Genomic DNA, 23,001 nt, shown 5'->3' on the forward strand with positions numbered 1-23,001 from the left:
AAGCAGCAACTGGCAGCTCTGGGCAGCCCAGTGCTGTAGGGTCAGGCAGGAGATAATGAGCAGCCCAGATCCCAGACAGCACCATCCCTCCCGGTCCCTTTCCAGAGACTGGAGATTGCTTTGGGAAGGCAGCTCCAAAATGCCATCACCCTTCCTCCAGCTCAGCTGTGCAGCAGAAGCACTTGGGCTCCAGCCACATTTGACTCAGCAGTTGCTGTGCTGCCATCGATACCAAGTGCAGCCAGTGCAACTCCCTGACACTTGTCCCACTAATTTTAGCTCGACTGCAGCAGCCGGGCACTGCAAACACCCCGCTCCCCTCCCGAGCCTGCAGGAACAGCACGGCAGGGCTGGCACCCGGGAGGGCTGACAGCCGTGACCTCAATTTCTCTGCCAAAGCTGCTCCTAGCCCAGCGGTCAAACTCCTGCCCCACCCTGTCCAACCCTTTCAGGAGCACCGTGCTCCTGCCCTGCCAGGGCACCAGTAACTCTGGCCCAAATCCTGCATCCCTGCTCCAGTCATATGAACCCACAGACCATCTCACTGGTCTCCCCCTTCCTACTTAGGGAGACTAAATATAACAGCAAAGGTCTGGCCTTTTGCCAAAGTCCTCTAAATCACTTTGTTCTTTAGTCAGGTGCAGGCAGCTGTCAAACTGCAGCATTATTTTGCAATAAACTTATAGATATTGGTGTATCAATATGTCCATTGATACCAGAGGAGCAATGAGCTCGTGAACAGCTGTTATTCAAAGCTTTGAGGAACCCATGCAATGCAACCAGCTCAAACATGAAAGTAACAGCACAGAGATATTTTCATTTCACATTTTTATTAGTAGACAGATGTGCAGAAAAGACAAAATATAACTACTGAAGGAGAAGACAACACAAAAATGCATCAGTTAATTCTTTCTGGTAAATTATACTGAAGAAAAAAAGGAAAAGATCTGGGAGTTCAGCTAAGAAAACTACTAAGAAATCTAGTGTACCCTGCTGGTTTCAGAATGGTTGAAAACTGCATTTGAAGGGACATGTAGCTGCAAATGTAAACGCTAATATTGACTGAAACGGGAGAAAAGGGGTTAAGAAAAACCCAGAATACACAGAGCAGGTAAACATTTTTCTGCAATCTCTTAAATAGTTTCAAAAAAATCCCCTCACACTTCAGTTGTATTTCAAAAAAAGGAAACCAGCAAGTCAACAAGCAATGACACTGCACAGGACAGTGGGGAAGAGAAATTAGTCTGGTTAATGTCAGAGCTCTCAAAAGAGGTTGCTTTTTTTGTCATTGCAAAAGGGTAACAGAAGAGTCATAATAATGCATCTTACAACACCAAGCTTGGAAATACAAGTCACTGGAGAGTATACAGTGAAGACGGTCAAAAGTACAAGGGAAATCCTGAAAGATGCAGTATCCTCATTTCCAACCAAGTAATCAGCAAAGACAGTGTTGCCACACTCTGCTCCTTCACCCCCCACAGCCGCCTGCAAGTTGGAGCTTGGTGCCCCTGCCCTGGCGTGGCCCCGAGTCCAGCCCTGCAGCCCGGAGCCTCAGGGGCCCATTTGCAACCCTGGCGCTGCCCTTGCCGGGCTCATGTGAAGCTGGGGGTGCCCCACACTGTCACTAAACGCAGGAGAGCCCCGCTGCAGGCTCCAAAAAGCAGCTGGGGCTGGGTAAGTCCTTGCTAGAAGAAGGCTGACAGCTCAGGAGGGTGCAGCTGCCTTCCCAGGTAACATGCAAGCAGGAGGGCGGGCGGCCGAGGCCGCGCCGGGCACAAGGGATGCACCGCCGGGCAGGGACTGTCCCTGCAAACCCCAGCCCAGTAACACTTTGGGAACAGATCTGCCTTGCTCGCTCCATGCGGAGCCCCCAGCACCTTCCTCTCCTCCCCGTCTGGGCAGCGCCCCCGGAGCTTTTGCTCAGCCTTGCCCCGGGACGCAGCCACGGAGCGGATCCCGAACAAGGCTGCTCCCACCGAAACACCCCCGAGGGACCGCAGCTGGGGACGTACCATGGAAAACCCTGAGACACACGGCGGGGAGGCGCAGGCTCTGGTCAGGGTGATGCCTCTGTACCTGCGGGGACCGAGGGTCCCGCCCAAGCAGGGCCAGCACCTCCGAACTGCTCCCGGGGCCGCCAGGCCCGGCTGCCGATCCAGGGATCCTGCGGGACGGGAACTCGGGGCACCGCAGCCAGACTCGAGCACGCTGCACGGGGAGAGCCGAGCGCCTGAGGAAGAGGGATCTGGGCCAGGAACATGCGGGATCCCCCTGCCCACGACGGAGCGCCCTAAGCTCTGCCGAGGGCTCCCAGAAACATGCGGGAGGCTGAGTCGGGGCATCAGCTGAAGCCCAGTGCTGAGAGCCTGTCAGAACCTGCTGCTGGCCTGCTCTGCCCCGGGGCTGGCTGCGCACACCGCTGTGCCCCAGGGAGCCGGGCAGGGAGAGCCCAGCCCTGCCCCGCGGCACAGACACACACAGACAGCCCCGACACGCCGCGGCCGGCTCCGAACGCCGCCGGCCCCGCGGGCTCTTCTCTGAATTCCTCTGGGAAATGCATGCAAAGTACTGACATTAAAAAAAAAAAAAAAAAAAAAAAAAAAAAAAAAAAAAAAAAAAAAATCTAGTCATTGCTGCCTCTTACCACTCTGCTGAAAAACCACAGTAAAGAATTTGCCTCCCTAAAAATGCAAGTGCTGGAGGAGAACAAACAGAACTCCCCTCTTTTAGGAGCTCTTTGTGCAGCTGAAACCCCAGTAACTTCAGCTTCCATGTTTAGGCAGAGAATTAGAATGGAAGTCAATGCCTATGAAAAGTGGGCAGAATTCCAGACATCATCAGAGAGCTAGGATCTCACACTGTATCACTTGGATTGTCTTTTTTGAAATCACAAACCTTTTTATCTCCCATATAGTTAATTACCTTTTCTGTGCAGACAAACCTACGTCTAAGCAAGTGCATGTCAGGTGTTTCTACTGGGCTGCACAGAGCAGCACCTGCCCGCAGGTGACCTACACGAGTGACAGGAGGCAGCTGCAGATGCACAGGGCTGGGGCTGCAGGGAGCAAGGGCTGCCAGCCAGCACGGGGCAGGAGGCTGCTGCTCTGTCCCACTGCCAAAAATAAGTCCAGCACAAATGGTGGCCAGCAGGATGCACATCTGCTCTCCTCCCTCCAGAGAGGGGCAGCTGGCAGCAGATCTCAGCAGAATAGCTAAAATGAAGTTTTTCAACCCTATCCTAGTCTGGGGAAAAAAAAAAAGGAAAAAAAAAATTAACAAAAATAAATAGCAACCCAGGGCTCAGTTGTACAGATGTGAAGTGTTAAGTGTTTATTTTAGGTTCATATCACAAGCCTTTTCCAGAGACAAAGCTGATTGTGCCCTCTGGGGCTCCAGGGGCCAGCTATTTCCTAACTTAGCAGGCTGAAAAGGAATACTGTACCTTTCAGTGACATCCCATCAAGCTCAACACACAGTAGCTTTAACACTCTCCGCCCCACACCTTATAAAGGAAAAGCCACCACCACAAGGCTAAACGAATGTACACACGCTATTATTGTAAATGGAGCAGCTAAACCTTGGCAATTTGCTTCGTGGGGATTTTTTTTTTTCTTCCCAGTAAATGCAGCACTTTGAGCTCCCAAAAACTCGGCTTCCAATGGGTTTGTTCCAGCTTTAAATACATTAAACATCTCAATGCAAGACTGTATTTAATTCAAGAATCTAAACACGAGCAAACCTGTTTTGCTGTGAGCATTTCGTAGAGAAGTGAAAAGGGGAGTTTCTTTTTTAAAAAGAAATTGTAATACAGTGATGAAAGGGTTAAGAATGCAAGAATTCAGACATTCTGTGGAGGGTCTCTAAGAGGTCCATAAAAAAGGAGCGAACAGATCCATACAACAGGAGACAGCAGGAGACAAAGTTTTGTGTTGGGTTTTTTTTTTTTGTTTTGTTTTTTTTTTTGTTTTTTTTTTTTTTTTTTGACACCCCTCCCCCCCACTTTTTTGCTGGACTGCTGCTAGGTTACCGCTGCTCCCTTCTGGCCTGAGTCGGCAGGGCAGTACAGGGGCATAGAGGGAGCAGGTCACGACTCCTCGTTGCCAGAATCATCATCATCGTAACAGTCGGCATCCTCCTCCTCCTCGTCTTCATCGTCAATGTCGTCGTCGTACAAGTCGTCGTAAAGCAAATCTGAACTGTTGTCATTGGAAGGCACTTTAGTTTTGATGCAGTACTCTGCCAGTGTAGTGGGGACCTTCACGCCATCCTTCTCCGCCTCAGCTTTGGTAGCCAAAACCTGTTTCCTGTGGGGAGGAGGACAGAGCAGGAATGTGAGCAGGGCCGTGTGCCACGGCTCAGCTCCCCACCCTCCTCTCCAGGCACTGCCCCGCCCTCCTGGCAGCTGGGCAAGGGAGCTGAGGTTTGCAGGACGCACCACAACAGCCCTGGAAACAGATTTGGTTCCTGCAGCCTCAGGCCTGGGAGCATGCCAAGGGGGTTTGCAGCATACACGCTCTCAGCAACACATGAAATCAGCTATTCCACAGGCTCTGCACTAGAGACCTGCCAGAGGCCAAAGCAAATTCCATTCGCTACTGCAGGGATGGTCAGGGATTTCCTAGGGTGATTTATTGACTCTGCCGCTGACTGCTCTCCCACAGCATGCTCAAAACTGCAATTCCCACAAGCCTTTGGCAGTGCTCAGCTCCCACTGGAGGGTCAGAGCAGCTGGGGCTCATGGCAGCACCCCAGAACACAGCCTGGGGCTCACAGAATCCAAGTGTTTTCCATGACCCCGAGCCAGGCCTGGCTGCTGCATCCCAGCAGGAGGAGCAGATGGCAGCCTGTCCCCTCACCCACCCAGGGCCTGTCAGTCTGCTATTCCCTGTGTGGAGTGCACCCAGCCCTGCTGGATCCGAGGGAGCTGCAGGATTCTCTGCACAGGCAGAGCCCCGCTGGCCCCACCCAGGGCAACATCCTGCCTGCCCAGCTGGCAGAGACAATGCAGATGTGGCCTCGTGCCAGAGTCCTGCTCCAGGCTGGGCTGTCCCTCCACAGCAGCCCTGGCCCATGCAGCTCATCCCCCTGCAGTTCCTGATGAACCATGGACTTCTCCAAGGGCAGGACTGAGCACTGGTTCCAGCTAATCCAACCCAGCTCTGCAAGCCCTTGACAAATCCTGCTGATGCTCCTTTGAATTGGAGGGACAAGATTACGATTCATGCATGCATTGAGCACAGGAATTAGTAGGATGCAGTCAGTTTGCATCACATCCCAAGCAATGCAGGGCTTAAAGAAAGTAGGGACTTAGACTGGGATTTACTAGTAGCCAATAGGTTTTGCAGAGCATCATGACAGACTAGTCTGAAAAAAGAACAATTTAAAGACAAATCACCCCAGTCCTCCTGCCCCAGAAGTTTGCACTGCTTCTGTGTGCTGAAAATTCTGGAGGGACCTGAAGCATGGACTTTGAATAAGACACCAAAATTAATTTCCAAATTACATTCTGCTGTGAGAAGCTGGTTTCAGTAAATTCTGGAAGCAGCCTGTTTGACAGGATTCAAAGCAGAATGCTGGTAGGCCAGCGTCACAACTGGCAAAGCTTACCTTATGATTTCAGCGTACTCCTTGTCTTTTCCTTTACTGTCCCTCCATTTCCTGAACATGACTGACGCATCCACATTGGCTGGGGAGAATGTGTTGGGCTCATTAAGCAAAGAGATTACACTCAGTAAGATAGTCCTGAAAGAGGTAGCCACAACAGCAGAGTCAGAGCTAACACATTCATGGATTCTGGATGTCCACAACTTCTTTAGGTGTTGCATGATAAACTTGTTTGAAGTCAAGCCTTAAGCTGAGGACGGTGTTTTTAAATGTGAATAGGTATTCATGAACCTCAGACCCTGGACATTGGTGTAAGGAAGGTGATATAACACAAACCTCATTTGACTACAGACCATCCTGTCTGTGCTTGGGACAGGGCAGCACAGAAAGCTACAATCAGACCAGAATTCAGCTTGTCTGCACTATCCACAGATGGGGTGGGGCTGGAAATCTGCTCTGTGAGCTGCTCCTGGTGGCTTGCAGCCTCCAGCAGGAAGCCAGGCCAGGCCGTTTGCCTGCCCTGCACAGGGAGAAGGACTTCTATGACCCAAGGCCAACAGAAAAGGCTGCACTACTTTTTCCCTGTCCTGCCAGGTGGTTGGGAGGCTGAGGCAGGACTCTCCTCCCCTGAGCTCATGCCCCACTCAGGCTGCAGCAGCAACCCTCAAGCACAGCAAGGGGAGGACAGTGTGGATGTTTTTCAATGCTCAGGCAAGGTGCCAGGGCCCAGTGGGATTCAGCTGCTGGTACTCAGCAGAGCCAACATGAGCCAGTCATGTACCCCTGGCAGGCAGGGGGGCAGACTGACAGACAGTCCTCTGGGATTTCCAGCCAGGGCCCCTGCTCTGCTGGCATTTACCAGCTGCAAACACCATTCTCTTGTCCAGAGCTTTCTCCTGCAGTTCCTAGAACCCTGCACTTGAGAGTTGCAGCCTTTGCTGCTCACACTGTGCCTCAACCAGCACAAACACCCATATCCAGCCACTAAAACAGCATCACCCATCCCAGTGGCCCTGCCAGCAACAGCTTCCCTTTCAAGTGGAAGGGACAAACAAGGGAGAGGGAATAGCTCTTGAAACACAGCATTACACAACAGCCACTTTGCAGACCTTGATTAAAGGGGACTGGGAGCTGCAGTCGTGTTTGCACTGATTCAGGGGCATGTTCAGAGCACATCTACCAGATCATATATCTGGGTACAATTCCAGGAAATGCTTGGTCATTTGGATACTGAGTATCTGAAAGGTTTTGAAAATAAACACTTGTATCTGAACAGACTGTTCAGCACAGCTATCAAGAGAGTCTTCATTTTCTAAATTATATAATTCTGTACAAAAAGAGAACAGCAGCTCTGGAAGAAACTGTCTCATTGGATTGGAATGATGGGCATAAGAGATCATTTTCTACTTCATCTCAAGAATTCATTTAAGAGCCTTTGATTTTCTGCAAACAGGCCAGCATGTCAGCTCCAGCATCATGCAGCAGCTTTCTGCAGAGCAAACAAAGTCTAGGGAAGGCCAAGGACAGGAATTAATATCTGGATTTACCATCTGCTCTACCATACTTCTATCAACAGTGAGGAAAAGCCAATTTTCACTGTGGTGTCCAGACACCAAAGTTACTGCAAAGCTACTTAAATACACCAAGACAATTGCATTAGAAGTGAAGCCCTCTGAGCTCTTCCTTCTCATCCAGCACATTAGATCAGTGCCATCACTGCTGATACCTTTAAGAGCTGGACAATGTCCTCCAAATCAAACCTGCTTGCCTTGAAGAAAGTACAGTAACAGAAAGGCATCCCAGCACGGGGGATCTGACAGGACTAACACCACTAAAAAAGTTCAGCCATGCGGGACTGAAAACCTCAGCAGCAGATGCAAACTGCATGGGCTGGGTATGGGCTGAGTCTCTGGGATATTGTCAGGGATCTGTCTCCCCTTAGACAAGGCTGCTGTAGCATGGAAGAGCATCAACTTAAGAAGGCTCAGACACAGATCAATTTCTTCCCAAAGAGACATGATGTAGATTGGCTGGTGGTCCCAACCAGCACATCCTATTACCTTCCTTGTTGAAAAAGGATTTTTTTTTTTAAATACCAGTTGGTATTTACATTGTAGATTCTCAGAGCCACCTCAAGAGGTAGGTATAGATTGGTCCAAGTGCCTTTTTGCCTTCTAGTATAAAGTCAAAAGCTTTAGCCTAGGCTGCACTGACAGTCATGTTACTGGATCAAGTTGTTCGTGGAATCTGCCCAGATCTCAGGCAGCAAAAAAAGCCAAGACAATGCCCAGATCTCAGGCAGCAAAAAAAGCCAAGACAAATGGGAATCCTCAAGAAACAAAGCAATAGGCAGACAGTACCTCACCTCTCTGCAGGAGATACAGGTGTGCCAGTACCTCAAATACTGTGCAGAGTCCTGACCTGTGCAGTTCAAGGGCAAGGGAGACAGGGGAGATGTGGAGAAGGACAATTAAAATGATCAGAGAGCCTCAGCCCCTGGCCTTCTACCACTCACTCAGCTCCATGGGACACAGGAGGAGGATTCTCTGCCAAACACATCAGAGCCGCATTCTTTCACATCTTGCTGGGTTTTGCTGTGTTTACTTATGCCTGCATCACCTAGCTCCCAGTGATAGGAAAGCCCATACTGATTGTGTTTAAAAAAATAAATGAGCCTGCTTGACACCCTCAGAAGCACAGGTGAACTCTCACAGTTGAAGAATGAATTTTCCCCTTCAGACACTTCAACCCTGCTCATCTGTGGGGAAACAGTCAACACTTGGCAGGTTTTACAGAATTCAGCAGCAGAAGAGCAGCTCCCTCCCACATCTTTGGCCCCTCTGCCTCCTGTCTGACACTTTGGAGCTTTCCCAAGCCAGATGGGACCCCAGCAGGATGTGCTTCTGCTGGCACTCTGCCCAACTGGTGATGGTGGCACCAGACTAGAAGTGAAGGACCAGTTTTATTTTCATTGGCTGAGGAATGTTTTGACCTGTCACCCTTAAGCCCAAGATGATTCAAGAGCATTAGCACTGAAAACTGCAACTGTGGCGAGGGACAGCAGAAATTAGAGAACAAGCACCATGATAAGATACGTGTCAGTCTCTAGGGCTGAATATAATGAAATACCCAAAATACATGTGTGATTTATGTAATTCATGCCCAAAGCTGTTTCCTAACTTTGAATTAAGGCTTGTCACCTTGATTCTTTATTTGATAGTGTCTTGTAATGAAAAATGAAATTCAGCTGCTGCTTCAAAAGCATGGACAGGTTACACCTTGAATGTCTCTGGTACTTAGTGATCCTTTGTATTTTTGTCAGGAAGAAAACCACCAGCTGCTCCCAACACCACTCAGGAGGACAGGAGACAAACAATGGGAGGCAAACAACAGGCAGAACTCTGCAAAGTTGCTTCTACTGGTCAGAATACTCAAAAACATCCTGTATTGGGTGTGCAGGGCCAACTTTTGGTAGTCAAGGTGCTACAAAAGGGTGGCTTGTGTGAGAAGCTGCCAGAAACTTCCTCTATGTCCGGCAGAGCCTGGCAGTTCCAAGGACAGATGCTCCACTGGTCAAGGCTGGGCCAACTGGAAAGAGTGGTAATGTCTCTGTGATAACATATTTAATAAGAAAAAAGTTTTGTGTCCAGAGAAGAATGGAGTGAGAACATGTAAGAGGACCAACCCTGCAGGCAGGCAGGGCAGTGCAGGAGGGGCAGGAGCTGCTGCAGGCTCTGGAGCTCAGATTCCCCTGCAGCCCCTGGAGCAGCCCAGGCTGAGGCAGCTGTGCCCCTGCAGCCCAGGCAGGGCACGGGGGAGCAGAGATCCACCTGCAGCCCCTGGGGGAGCCCGGGCTGGAGCAGGGGATGCCCAAAGGAGGCTGTGATCCTGTGGGAAACCCATGGAGAGAACAGCTCTCTCACTAGAGCAGCTGGTCCTTGAAGGCCTGCACCCAGTGGAAGTGTGACCCACGCTGCAGCAGTTTGGGGAAGACTACTGCCCATGGGGTGGACTCATGCTGGCAGAGGTAATGCAGAACTGGAACGCTTGTGGGAGGGACCCCATGGTGCAGCAGGGGAATCAATGTGTGACGGACTGACTATAACCCCCATTCCACTACCCCCATACCCTGCTGTGGTAGGGGGTAGAGCTGGGAAGGAGGGAGAGGTGGGGGGGAAGTTGTTTTTAAGGTCTTATTTTACTTCTCATTATCCTGCTCTGATTTTGTTGGTGACAAATTTAATTAATATCTCTAATTCTAGCCTATTTTGTCCATGATGGCATTTGGTGATGCCTCCTGGAACTTATCTGCTGCAGAAGAACATCAGAACAACAAACAGGTTGTTCACAATGCTGTGAAGATTGGAATAGCTCACGGAGACTAAGGCTGGGAGCAAAAGGGTGAGCTATTTCTAGCCCCAGGCCACTTCAGGATATCTAGGAAGGGGTGCAATACACAGATGGGCTCATGATAAAGGGATGGACATGGCCATAGAGGCCATCACACAGGTTATCCACAAATGTGAAAGATGTGCTGCCATCAAGGGAGCTACACGTGTGAAATATCCCTGGAATAGAGGACAGTGGCTGGGTTTAGAGTGTGGTGAGGCCTGGCAAATAGATTGCACTGGGCCACACACATGCCAAGGCAAGAGTTACTTACTCACTACACCAGAGGCAACAACTAGCTGGAAATGTACCAAATAAACCATGCCACTGCCTGGAACACAACCTCAGGTCTTGAGAGACACATTCTGTGGTGACATGGTACCCCAGAGAGAACTGAATCAAGCAATGGGACTAATTTTCAAAATAATCTCATAAACTCCAAAGCAAAGAAACATTGAGAGAATATATTACATCCCTTACCACCCACAAGCTCTGGAAAGACTGAGAAATTCTGAAGACAGTTAAGAGTTTTAGGTAATGGGAATGGAAGCACTGGGATGCAAATTTTGCAGAAGCCACTTGGCTGGTCAATGCTAGGGGATCTGCTAGCTGCACTGATCCTGCCCAAACTGACCCCACAGACACTGTGGGAGGAGATAAGGTCCCTGCACTACACACAGGAAAGTGGCTGGGGAAGTCAGTGTGGATTCTCCTCCCATGGGAAAAGGCAAATACATTGGTGAGATTGTCTTTACCCAGGGATCTGGGTGTACTTGGCAGATAACATGGAAGGATGGGGAGACCCAGTGTGTACCTCAAGGAGATTTAACCCTGCAGGAAAAACAAACTGTGTGAGTTTTATGTCACAGGAAGTAAAGGAACAGGAACATGACCTGACAAAGAATGAATTTTGTGAGGAGCAAGGAGAATGTGATGATGATGTGAGCCAGGCTGGTGACCAATGACCAAGTGTGCTGCTTCTCCTGTCCTGACCACCCATCCTGATGGGGTAGAGCACAAGTCATGGGTCTGGAGGGGTGGAGGAAGCCATGAAACAGGAGAATAATATCCATCTGTGAAAGGACAGGTTAATGAAAATGTACATTTGGTACAGAGATGGTTCAAGGATGTAGTTTGGGTTGTATGTGTGGGTAAGAAGGGATTCCAGTAATGAGAAAGAAATACAGTGGAACAGTTGGAAGATAAATATGTTATGTAGGATCTAAACAAATGGTATGGAATTAAGAGTGGAGACTGTATTGAGTTTGCTGAGCTGTAGCTCATTTTATCTTAGCAGCACCCAGTGCTTTCCATCCAGAGTTAGACAGGTATGATAACATGCAATTGTTTTGGCTACTGCTGAGCAGTGCTGACACAGCATCAGCGCTGTCTCCAACATTCCCCACTCCCCCATCAAGGGGCTGAGAGGTGGCAAGATCCTAAGATGGGGCACAACCAAGCCAGCCGGTCCAACTTAACCAAAGGGATATTCCATATCATATAACATCAGCTCAGACATGAAAGCTAAGTGAGAGAGGAGGAATGGGGGACATTTGTTATTTCACAGTGTTTGCCTTCTGGAGCAACTGCTACATGCACAGAAGCCCTGCTTCCTGGAAAGTGGATGAATGCTGCTCACCAATGGTAAGTAGAGATTATTTTTTTTCCCCTTTGCTTATGTGCACAAGCTTTTGCTATTGCTTTATCTCAAACATGGAAGTTGTTTTCTGTGTTATTTTTCTCTCCCCTGTCCTGCAGGGAAGGGGAGTAATAGAGCAGTTTGGTGTGCACCTGGAACCCATTACACACACTTTTCTACTAGTGGTACTTGGAAGAAGATAACAGTGATGAGATAGGCTTCAACATTTGAGATAATTTGCCTTCAGAATATGAAACCTTGTGAATAGAACAGAAGGCTCTGCCCTATCAGCCCAGTATGTTCAGACAGACTGGTATGTCTGGTTCCCACTTGATTCAAGCCCTAAGCCCCACAAAACTTTAAATTCCCTCCCAAATCTCTCCCACCATAGCCCTTAGGTCTTGTAGAGATGGCAGGCCTTTGAGGTCACCATTGCACAACATATTCACAGTTACCTGACATTTTGGGTAGGGTTCCACCTCTCTGATGGTAGCTCTCCACTTTGTGGGTCATCTACAGGTGGGTGAAGAATTGAAATACATACATCTCCATTCTGCAAGACAGGAAAAAGCACTGAGAATAGCTTGGCTGAAGGCTGAGGCCTGATGACTCAAATCCACCACTCAGACTGTCTTCTGATCAGTTTAACCTTATTGATATGAACATCCAAGTGCTAGCAAAAACCAACAAGGGCTGGAAATGGTTCTGAATTTTTCCAAGGGCTAGCCTGCAAACTGGCAAAAAACCCAATATAAAATCAAGAGGTTTAAAGAATGTACTGAAGTAAGCAAAAATAGTAATAATGTAACATAAAACTAGATTGGTCCCCAGATAGCAAGTACTACTGTCACAGTGACATAATGTTTAATCACAGGAGACCCCAAGTAGGGTTGAAGAAAATCTGTGTTCCCACTGGTAGCTTGAGCTAGCTACAGGAAATTTTTGAATTGAAGGGTTTAATCACCATCTACTAGCTCAGGTATGAAAACATTATGTCTCCCAGGACACAAGGACCTTGAACAGATGGTGTGGGGCAGGCTTACACAGCTCCCCTAGGACACAGCTGTTCAAAATACCAGATGAAAAAGCAGGAGATGCTTTCTGAAGGTTTCACTGAAAATCCCTTTCAGCATGCAAAAGGAAGAATATTCTGGCAGCATATGGAACCCATACAGCCACATAATCCTCAATATATGTTCTACTCACCAGTCTTATGGCCTGAATATAGATTTAAAGCTCTATAATGCCTATTTAGGAAAGCCGTCAACCCAGTTCTCCATCAGCAACAGCACTCTGACACAACTGCTTTGCAGGAGGGCTGGAGCAGTATCCACCCCAGCTGAATATCCTCCACTGAGGCAGACTCCAGGGACTCACCAGTGCCCTGCTGCAGGATGGGGTGAAGGTGCAGATGAGGCCTGAGGCTGGCCAGCAGATATTGGCCTCTCCAGGCCCCATGGGCTTTGCTGCCAGCTGTGGGGCAGCACTCATGCTGTCCCTTGTCACTCCTGCTGTCCCAGTCCAGGGCACAGACTGATGACAGGATCAGCTCTGTTCAGGACTCCAGCTGGAAACTTCCCATACACCTGGTCTCACATCCTTCCAACACTGCTCAGAGCACAGAGCAGGGCTGCTCACAGCAACAGCATCTGTGCCTTTGAGCCCAGGCCAGTGATCACAGCTACAGATAGCAGCAGCTCACCTGGGGGGTTGTGATCTGTACCCAGATTTCAGCAGTGCACTATTCATGCCAGGTATGCTAATCTAGCAGGCCCTTGTCACTTTGAAGCAAGTTTTAGTCAAGAACATAGCAAGGCAGCACCTGGAGCTGCTGAATTCCAAAGCACATACTTAGATTGCTGGAACAGTTTGCTTTAAGAAGGCAGTTTCCCTTTTAGGGCCCCAACAGGCTTGTGAAATCTTGAACTTTTTTTAGGATCACTCCAAGCTGAAGTTAACTTTATTAATATAAGATTATGCTCAGTCTACTCTGCTATCACTAGTAATTTCCATTAGTTTTTCCTTTAAGCTTTTCCTGGAAGAATGCAATGCTAGTGGCCAGAGGAAGTATCTCAGCACTTGGGAAAAGTTCCTGAAGCAATCAGATCAGCAGCATGGGGACAAGCAGATATTTGGCAAAATGAAAATAGAGGGAAGCAACGATGTGAAAAGTTTTTGTCTTGCCACAATCAGTGTTACATGTTTGGCAACTGCATTGCATTAAGCATCTGGAGGGGTAAAGATTTCATGGGGCCTGATGAGGTCAGCACAAAGTTCTAGAGTCAGGGCCTTTCAGTCAGGGCCTTGCCCTACATGCATTTTTGAAAGACATAAACAAGGAGAATGGGGTAGTTTTTTGCCATTGAGGTATATCCTCCATTTCTATCAGGACTGAGAACTGTTATGTCATAAAAATAAAGAGCAAGTGAATGCAATTTTACCAAAGTTCAGTGAGATGACCCAAGTAAACCAGAGATGAAAAAACCACACATTGCTCAAGTCTCATTGCTCAGAACTGGAATGTCAGCCCCAACCTCTCCATCTGGTCCTACCAGCAGATTCTGTAAACTGCTGCTTTCTTTCATCTTCCTTGCACTAAGAGGGTTTTTTTGTCCCCCTCCTCCTGAAAACCCTCAAACATCAAACACTTTGCTGAGATAGTCTCAGTTTCATCTGAAGTTACCCCAGTGTCTCATCTTCATTGCTTAAATGTTTCCAAAACAGCCTGCAAGCTGCTTCAGATACCCTCAGCTACAAGAAATACTCCTATAAACACAAAGCCCTAAGCTGAAAGCTTGTGTATTTGAAGAGCAAACCCAAAATACACACATCAAGTTTTGGGTTAGTTCCTCCTGCTGCCTTCAGCTGTTTCTAGACAATTTTTCATCTTTCTCACCAGGACAGGGAGAGGGCCTTTCCAAGGCTTGTTTTCGTACATTTCATTTTGGGAGCCATTTGCCACTCACTTCCTGCATGAGGATTTCCAGATTCAGAATCAATACCCATGTGTCTGCAATTATCTGAAGATTTCAAAGTTGTCTTTACTTATAGAACAAAATTCCCTGTAACTGAAATAGAGCCTTAAAGAAAAACATCATCCTTGGCTACAGGAAAGATCCTGTGCCAAGTACAAAACCCACATCAGAAAACGGTCAGAAAACTGATGTGAGGATGTCCCTGGACTTGGGCAATTTCCTGGATCAGTTAATAATTAAAGTGGGTTAGTATTCTGTTCTGCACTGAAGTTTGGCAAGGTTTCTAGACATTTATTACTAAGCCATCAGTGCACTTCTCACCATTTGAAGCACACCCATTCCAAGCTGGGCATTTGGCAGCAAGAACTTATCAGAAGGGACTTTCCAAGCCCAAGACATCAACTGAGGGCTTTATTTGTTCATGGGATGGAAAAGAATGACATTCCAGTTTTCAGGTGGGTTCAAAGGAAGTCTGCAAAACCTTTCTTAAGAAAACCTGTGATAAGGTGAGAGACCTGCAGCAAAAGGAACATTCTGAAATCCTTTAGCTCCCAAAACTATAGAGGCAGTGCTTCTTAGCAGGTCGACATTCTTCTAGGATACCCAAAAGTTCAGCTAAGATTTGGCTGACCTCCACTAAAAGTTAAGTTTTGAACCAAAACAGGCCTTCAGCCTTCAAATACAGCTCTGTGGAAGTGGGTGATATTGAACCAATTGCCTCTATATGGAATCATTCCTCTCCCAGACCTGCTGTTGTTTTGTTGTGATCCAATTGCTGACAGTCCACAGCCTTGACTACCCTCTGAAAGTAACCCATACACATACTGAGTTTAAGGAAGCACAAAGCTCTCTCACACACCCCAGAAAAGATTTTTAAAAAACACCTTACCTCATAAATGTTGGGGTGCCACATTTTGGTCAGGAATCTGAAGGTAGGTGGTGAATATGGATAGTCAATAGGAAATTTAATGTGAGCCTGAAAAAAAGCAGAATTTTTTAGCTATGAAACAGAGCAAAAAAGACCAACAACCAATAACTACAGTGAAAAGATTGGGGGAAAAATTCATTAAGGCTACTAAATTGCTCATTTAATAAACCACTGCCCAAGTGGCCCTACAGTGTAACTCTATGCAATTTCTTATAAGCAAAACACTAACTGAATAAGAAAAATCAAAACACCTGGGCTGGTAATGCTCAGAAGACAAGCCAAAACGCATTTACCATATCCTAACTCAAGAAGCACTATTCAACAGCTGTTGTTAAACAGGGTGAAATATACTGGAAAAGTTTTAAATCAAGAGAGCACTGCTCTCTTTCTGAGTTCAAAAGCAGACTAAAAAATGTTTACTAAGCTGAATAGACCTGTTTTATATTTGCCTGTACAAATATTTAAAATTACTCTTCCCATAATGAAAAAAGAAAAAGTTACATAACTTGCTCTAGTTATTTTGTCTTTCTTTGAAAGTTAAGCTGGTCCATCCACCTGTGTTTCTAATATTACATGTTTTGCCACCACAGGCATTTCTGAAGTCTCAACATCATCAGTGTCTGTTTAATAAATGAGTGCACCTTGAGGAATATTGATGGGCAACGACAGCAAACATCTTGCAGTGGTCAACAACCATCTGTGGGGCACAGCTTCTTCAGTCAAGTCAGTTGTGGGAAGGCTGCAGAGATCCTAGCACTGGAAATTAATTTCTCTGTGCTGTCCTGCTGATCACAGCAGTCTGAATATGGACTGATCAAGTGTCCAAAACACTTCTCTCTGGAAGGTGGACTCGCACACTGCTTGCTGCACTGTGGAGCACAAACCCTTTCCTTGGAACTGCTCAACTCATTAAAAAGTCCTACTGCCAGCCCAGCAAGGGATCTCCAGAGAAGCATCTTCTGGTCCTTCACACACAGCCAGCTTCATTTGCAACAGAAAATGCAAGAAGGGATCCCAAAAGCAAGATTCATATTTATCACGGTTTGAGACAAATTTAGGAGGAAACCTAGTCACCCTAGAACAACATGGTAAGAGCAGAATTCCAGGTCACTCTCCTCCACTTAAGTACCTAAGCATGCCCCTTCCTCAACAAGAGAAACTTTGGAAAGTTTTATTCCATAGTACACAGAAGCAGACAACCAAAACAAATGGATTACAGAACTGTTAATTACCTGGCCACAGTTTTACTTACCAGCATACAGCTTTGCCCAAATTTTATGGGGTCAGTGTCAGATAGTCAAGAAAAGAAGGTTTTCTATTCACCTTTATGAAAGAAATTCACCAGTTCACATGGCCTTATGGTCTGTAGATGCCTACTCACGACTGTGTGTGGGCATGTTACAGCAGCACTGAGTCCTCACCCCACAGTCATTTGTCACAGCACACACACAGCCAAGAGATTTATGATCCACTTAAACAATCCCACAGTTTAAGGCCAGTTGCATGAATGCCATTGCTCCAAGAGCAGCGAGTGAATGGCTCTTGTCACCACACATTGCTGCAGCAAGGACATGCCTGGGCCCACAACATGCTGCACTGTGAGCAGAGCAGAGATCTACCCAGGCAGGGCACGTTCACTCCAACTCAAGTGCTTGCATCATGTAGCTGCAGAATCCTCCAGACACTGGGGTTTTCCCAAGAAAGCCCATTCCTGTGTTTACACTCAGTTTTGGAGATTTAAGACACAAAACAGCAAAAGGACAGATTAAAAATGCAAGAGACAACAAAACTCAGGGTTGAGCTACCTACAAGATGTCTTAGCAAAATCTGTCTTCTACACAGCCACAGCTTCCAGGTGACCAAAACAAAAAGCATTGTGCCAGCAGATTACCAGCACTGCTATGCTTACAGCCCATATAGATGCTCAAGGAGTGCAGGTCTCATTCCTCCCAGTAAAACCCCTCTGCTTTCCAATTGTCTAACCCCGAGGGTTTGTCTCAGCAAGACCACTCCAGAAGCTGAGCCTGAGGCACCAGTATGTCCCTGTATGTGATGCAGACTCACACAGATGCTGTAGATCCTGGAAAACTGTTCCAAATTTCTAAATCCTGTTTGACAAATACAGTTCTTTATTAGAGAAGGACTACCTGCCTACAATAACTATCACTATGGAATGCAGTGTTGTATCACATGTATCTTGAGCTCTGGGAACAGAAAACACAACTGGAGAAATAAGAGAAATCTTTCTTTCCACATGCAGGCAGCTAGGAACCTAGCTTCCCTGTAATACATCACATACTTAGAGAAAGCAGTCACATTACATGGTGATCAGCTATTTCTAACTAGTCTGTAGCTCTTTAGCACATGGAGGTTCTGTGCTGGAACATAAAGCAAGTAAGGCTTCTCTACAAACCTGATTTCAGAGTCAAAAGCCCCAAAACAGAAAACCTTGAATTACAGGCAGGGATTTTTCCCAAACAAAAAGAGCACCACTGTCAAGTCCCCATGGTGAGATCATCCAGAATTTGAAAGTGAAACCAAACACTTTTCCAGGCCATTACAAACAGGTCTGAGAGAATTACCTCATCTCTTCTGCAAGAGAAACCATGGAAAGTTACGTAAGCCTACTCTGCTCTCACTGAATGCTATTTGAGTTTCTGTGTGGGTTAAGCAAGCCAAGAATTTCCAAGACAAGCTGCAAGACTGCTTGCAAAATGCAGCAACAGCCACAATTAGAGGTCATTTTTTCCCCCACTGAAAGCCTGATTCTAGACATGTTAAAAAAAAAAGACCAAATTAAGCAATCAACCTAATTTTAAGTAGAGCTCACAGAATAGTTTTTCCCTACAATTTCACTGTTATAAGGCAAAAAAATCTGTTAAACTCAGCCAGGCTGCTAGGTACTTGAGAGTGGCAGAGTTTTCAGGGAGCTTGTTGTTAGCTCAGTTACAGCCACACAAACTGATTTAGGAGGACTAAATATGCAGCTCAGCTTCCCCCTGCAAGTTCCAAACAGTTACTGCATTCACCATGTCCCTGACTCCTCAAACTGCGCTTAAACAGAACAGATAATAATCCTGTTTTGGTGCTGATGTTAGCCAGCTGCATGCCGTGGCTCCTTGACATCACTAAAGATACTTAACAGATAGAAACATGAAGACCAGTCACAATCAATCCTCCCTTCCCCAGTTTGCAACTAGTCATGATTACAGTCTGTAGAAAAATAATAAACTCTTCTAAGAAGTCCAGCCTGACAGAAGATACAGCCCTTTAGAGACATTTACAGCTACCACAAAAACTTCAACTTCTAAATTACACCATAGCACGTATTTTAAGAATATTGCTACCATCATAGTCACTTTGTTTCCTATTTTACTGCTTCCCTGCATCTTCAACGGAGACTGCACTTCAGGTTTGTTAATCTCCTTTAAGTTGGATAAGACAAACGCACAGGTTCTGCTATGTATGCCAGAAAAATACACAGCCTCACTACATCTCATGTGACTGAAAATTATTCACTGATTCAGTCACTACGAATAACTATTAGAGCAACTTTGCTTCTTGAGATCTTGCCACGTACTTGACTCAACACTTACACTTGTGTCGCAACCACTCCAAGCACTCCAGGCTTGGGGCAGAGAGGCTGGAAAGCTGCCTGGCAGGAAAGGACCTAGGGGAGCTGGTTGACAATGGCTGAACACGAGCCAGCATGTGCCCAGGTGGCCAAGCATCCTGGTCTGGGTCTGCAATAGCGAGGCCAATGGGACTAACACAGGCAAGACTCCCTCCCAGCCTCAGTCCTTGTTCCAGCCTAGCTCTAAGTGACACTTCAGGAGTCTGACGCTGATTTTTTACAGCCATTTCAAGCTGACAAAACTGAGACCCCTGATTTTTAGGCAGAAAGGGAAGGAATGTTGAATCCATCCTATGTACCCAGTGCAGACAGGCCACGCAGGAAGCACAAACATTTCCTGGAAAGCCACCAGGACCACAACTGATCTGATTAGAGGATAATGGGGAACATCAGCAGCTTTTACAACGGCCAGCAAAAATTGCAGCTGCTTGGTGTTCCTGGAAGTGCCATTTAGAGATTACTTTCATTTCAAAACATGGCAAGCTTAATGCCAGCCCTTCTAAAACTCTGCATTAGTGAGGGCAAGGACCTTTAGCAAATTGTATTTAAGATCAGATACAAAGGAAGTGGTTTGAGTTTTGAAATTATTTTGCTGTTATTTGTAATTATCTGCTACAGCCAGCCCACAGATAAGCTCCTATTGACTCTGTGCAGGTACTACCAAGGTCTCTTACAGATCACCCATCTGCCCTGGCAGACTTGCAGATAGCACAAGGACTCCTCACTTTCCTTCTTGAGGGGCACAAGCAGGCTCCCCACTGTGCTCCTGCTGACTGCTCCACACACTGAACATGAACAGGAACTACGGGCCACCACCAGGTTAAGTGGTTGTATCTAATCCCACAAAATGCCTTTTCCTGCTGCTGGTGCATCACACATTATACAATTCATTTAATGGAATCTCCTCTTCCACATTAGGCCTGGATTAGTGCATGCAGTATTAAACACTATGTGCTGGAAAGCATGTTCAGTAGAGGTCAGCAGTCAGTACCAGCAGCCAGTTTCTCACAGCAGTGAGGTTTAAAGCACCTCCAGTAAAGTATCATCCAGCACACAACATGTGAAACAGCATTACAGCCATCCCACTGCACTGTCAGCTATTTGGTGAGGTAAAATGTAGGGCCAACACAGCTCTTTCAGCTCCATTTGTGACTTACGGCCTAAGCAATTTCTTGTGGCAGAGCTGGGTGCTAGCCTGGTACTTCAAACCCAGTTATTGCTTCATTTCCCAGCAACACTGTATCAGTGTTTATTGCCATCTGTTGTGCTTCAGAGAATAGGAGGAGCACATCTCTGATCTAAGATGAGTGACCAGACCATTCAAGTCTTGTGAGTCCTGAAAACTCCCTTGTTGCTGTAGTGGCCATATGAACAGTAACAGCAGAAAAGCCCTTATACCCCACATTACCTGCGCTGTTTCATAAGGAATTTAAATCACAAAGATCTGAATGTGCAGAATGAACTAGATGTCATGAGAAGAACATGAAGCATCTAAACAAAAAAGATAGAGCCAAAATTCAGCAGAGCAATGATGAGTCAAGAAGTAAGGCTAGCTTACACAATCAGAGACTGGTTTGACAGGCACCAGCCCATTCTTGTTTCACACTAAATCATATCTTGTACACATTTCCTAATTTAGTTATGTGGGGCACTACTAAATCTGTTGTTCTCAATGGAAGACTTCCTCTGGTACAAACTAGATTTCCTTTTACCAGAATGTCTTTTAACAGTAAGATGTTATTAAATATTTATCTGCAACATTCATAAAGCTGAGATTGTTGGCAAGTCATCCAACCTGAACCAAAGCAGGTAAAGGGGCAGATTACACGAGCACCACCTACACTCAGCTAACAACTGCCAGGTCAATTTCCACTGCTTTGGTTGTGAGTTTGACTTTTCATGATGTTACAGAAAATGCTATCATTTCAACCAGTGAAGGAGATGCAGCATTTAGCAAGAGATATTGAGTTGGAAACAGTGGCATCCTGAAACAACAAAGTATTTATTCTATAACCTGCCCATTTTCACTCAGCTTTTGCTCTTGTCTGCTGTGTCATCACTTCGAAGGCTATTAACAGCAGCTAGGTAAGACACACCACCAAACGATTACTTGATCCTCTTTCACAGGCCTAGCTGTTGGTTCAACACCTTCACTGAGCTTTGACACAGGGACCAAACAATAAAACAATTTCAGATTCCCATGAGAGAAAGCTGATGTCATATTGAGGTTTATGTATTTTCCCAGGAATTCCCATGTTGAAATATTACAAGATTTCACCCTCAATTTAACCTTTACTCCAAGATCAGGCCTGATTTTAGGAGACAAAAAGATGTGACAGGCCATATGTTAGGAGGTTTCTGCCATGGCTGAAGGCTTCGTGTAGAGATTGTGCTGTTGGATCTGATTCCTTCAGGCTGCCCACAGACTGTACACAGGCTTGAGATTGGGGTCACTGTGTGTGGGCTGTGCAGAGAGGCTACTCTGTGTGACTATTTTCCAGGCAGAAACAGATGACTCAGTTCTTATTTAGATCTGCACAAACACGATGATGTCTTCATTTAGACAAAATAGGAAGAATAACTCCAAATGTGTGAAACTTAATTTTCCCTGTGCAGCCTGATATTTTCTGAAGGAGCCAGAGATACTTGGGGACACCACATTTACAGTTTAAACCAAATCATGCATCTCCCATTAGGTCTTTGCTTCAGAGTAGAAGCTGGGACTTGAAATACCCTACTGTACATATAACTGAGCATGCTGGTACCTGAACTGGTAAAGCCCTCACACAAGCATAACTATTCTAGAAACAGTTTCTGTCCACCTCAGATAATGCAATTTCCCATCTTTTCCATTTGTAAAAACAATTAGTTTTGCTGGAGCAGTGGCGGGAATATTTGAGACTGTTTATACAAAGTATCATGGTACATTACTGGCATCTCTGGCATCATGTGTGGAAGTCCTCCAATTACATACGTAGAGGGTTGTTATTTTGGGCACCTCTCTCTCCTTGCCAGGCTTCAAGGTCCAAAAAACTGTCTCTTTTAGTAAGAATTGAATTAGTTTATGATATCTTCAATATTTTGTTCAATCTCACATTTTGGAATTTAACTTTACTAGGTGAGTAATTAATGTTTTCTTGAAGCAGATTTACACAGGCACATCTGTGAAAAGGCTGACTGTGAGACAGAATGAAATACTTGAGATTTATCCTGGTAATTTATCAGTGGGATTGACTGACAGTGGGATTAAGGGCACCCTCAGTAAATTCACTGATGACACCGAGCTCTGTAGTGCAATCATGCTCTGGAAGGAAGGGATGCCACCTGGAGAGACCTGGACAGGATGCAGAGATGGGACTCTGCAAACCTCATCATGTTCAATAAAGCAAAGTGTGAGGTCCTACACCTGGATTGTGGCACACCCACAGGGAAGTGGGTGATTGAAAGCAGCCTGGCAGAGAAGCCCTGGGGGTGATGGTTGATGCGTAACTCAATGTGAGCTGGCAGTGAGCACTCGCAGCCCAGAAAGCCAAATGTATCCTGGGATAAATCCAAAGAAGTGTGGCCAACAGGTCAAGGGTCGTCATTCTCCCCTCCACTCTTGTGACATCCCACTTGGATTACTGCATACTGTTCTGGTGACCCCAGCACAGAGAATGACATGGAAGTGCTGGAGCAAGTCCAGAGAAGGCCACAAAGTTGCTGAGAGAACTGGAGCAGCTCCCCTCTGCAGACAGGCTGAGAAAGCTGGGGCTGTTCAGCCTGGCAAAGAGAAGGTTCTATGGAAACCCCACAGGAACTCTCCAGTATCTGAAGGGGCCTATATGGAAGC

General features: G+C 46.5%; 1 protein-coding gene across 1 annotated transcript in view; it reads right to left on the minus strand.

Moving 5' to 3' along the window:
* Positions 1-811: 811 nt before the first annotated feature.
* The window catches only part of LOC129133110 (ubiquitin-conjugating enzyme E2 R2), a 54,328-nt gene continuing 32,138 nt past the window's right edge, over positions 812-23,001 (minus strand). Inside the window, exons 2-5 of the mRNA XM_054652722.2 lie at positions 15,497-15,583; positions 12,088-12,185; positions 5,608-5,742; positions 812-4,304 (exon numbers count right to left, since the gene is read on the minus strand). Of these exons, the coding sequence (XP_054508697.1) occupies positions 4,085-4,304; positions 5,608-5,742; positions 12,088-12,185; positions 15,497-15,583 (540 nt within the window). The 3' untranslated portion in view covers positions 812-4,084. The remainder of the gene's footprint in view (positions 4,305-5,607; positions 5,743-12,087; positions 12,186-15,496; positions 15,584-23,001) is intronic.

The sequence above is a fragment of the Agelaius phoeniceus genome, chromosome Z (genome assembly GCF_051311805.1).
Source record: "Agelaius phoeniceus isolate bAgePho1 chromosome Z, bAgePho1.hap1, whole genome shotgun sequence".
NCBI lineage: Eukaryota > Metazoa > Chordata > Aves > Passeriformes > Icteridae > Agelaius > Agelaius phoeniceus.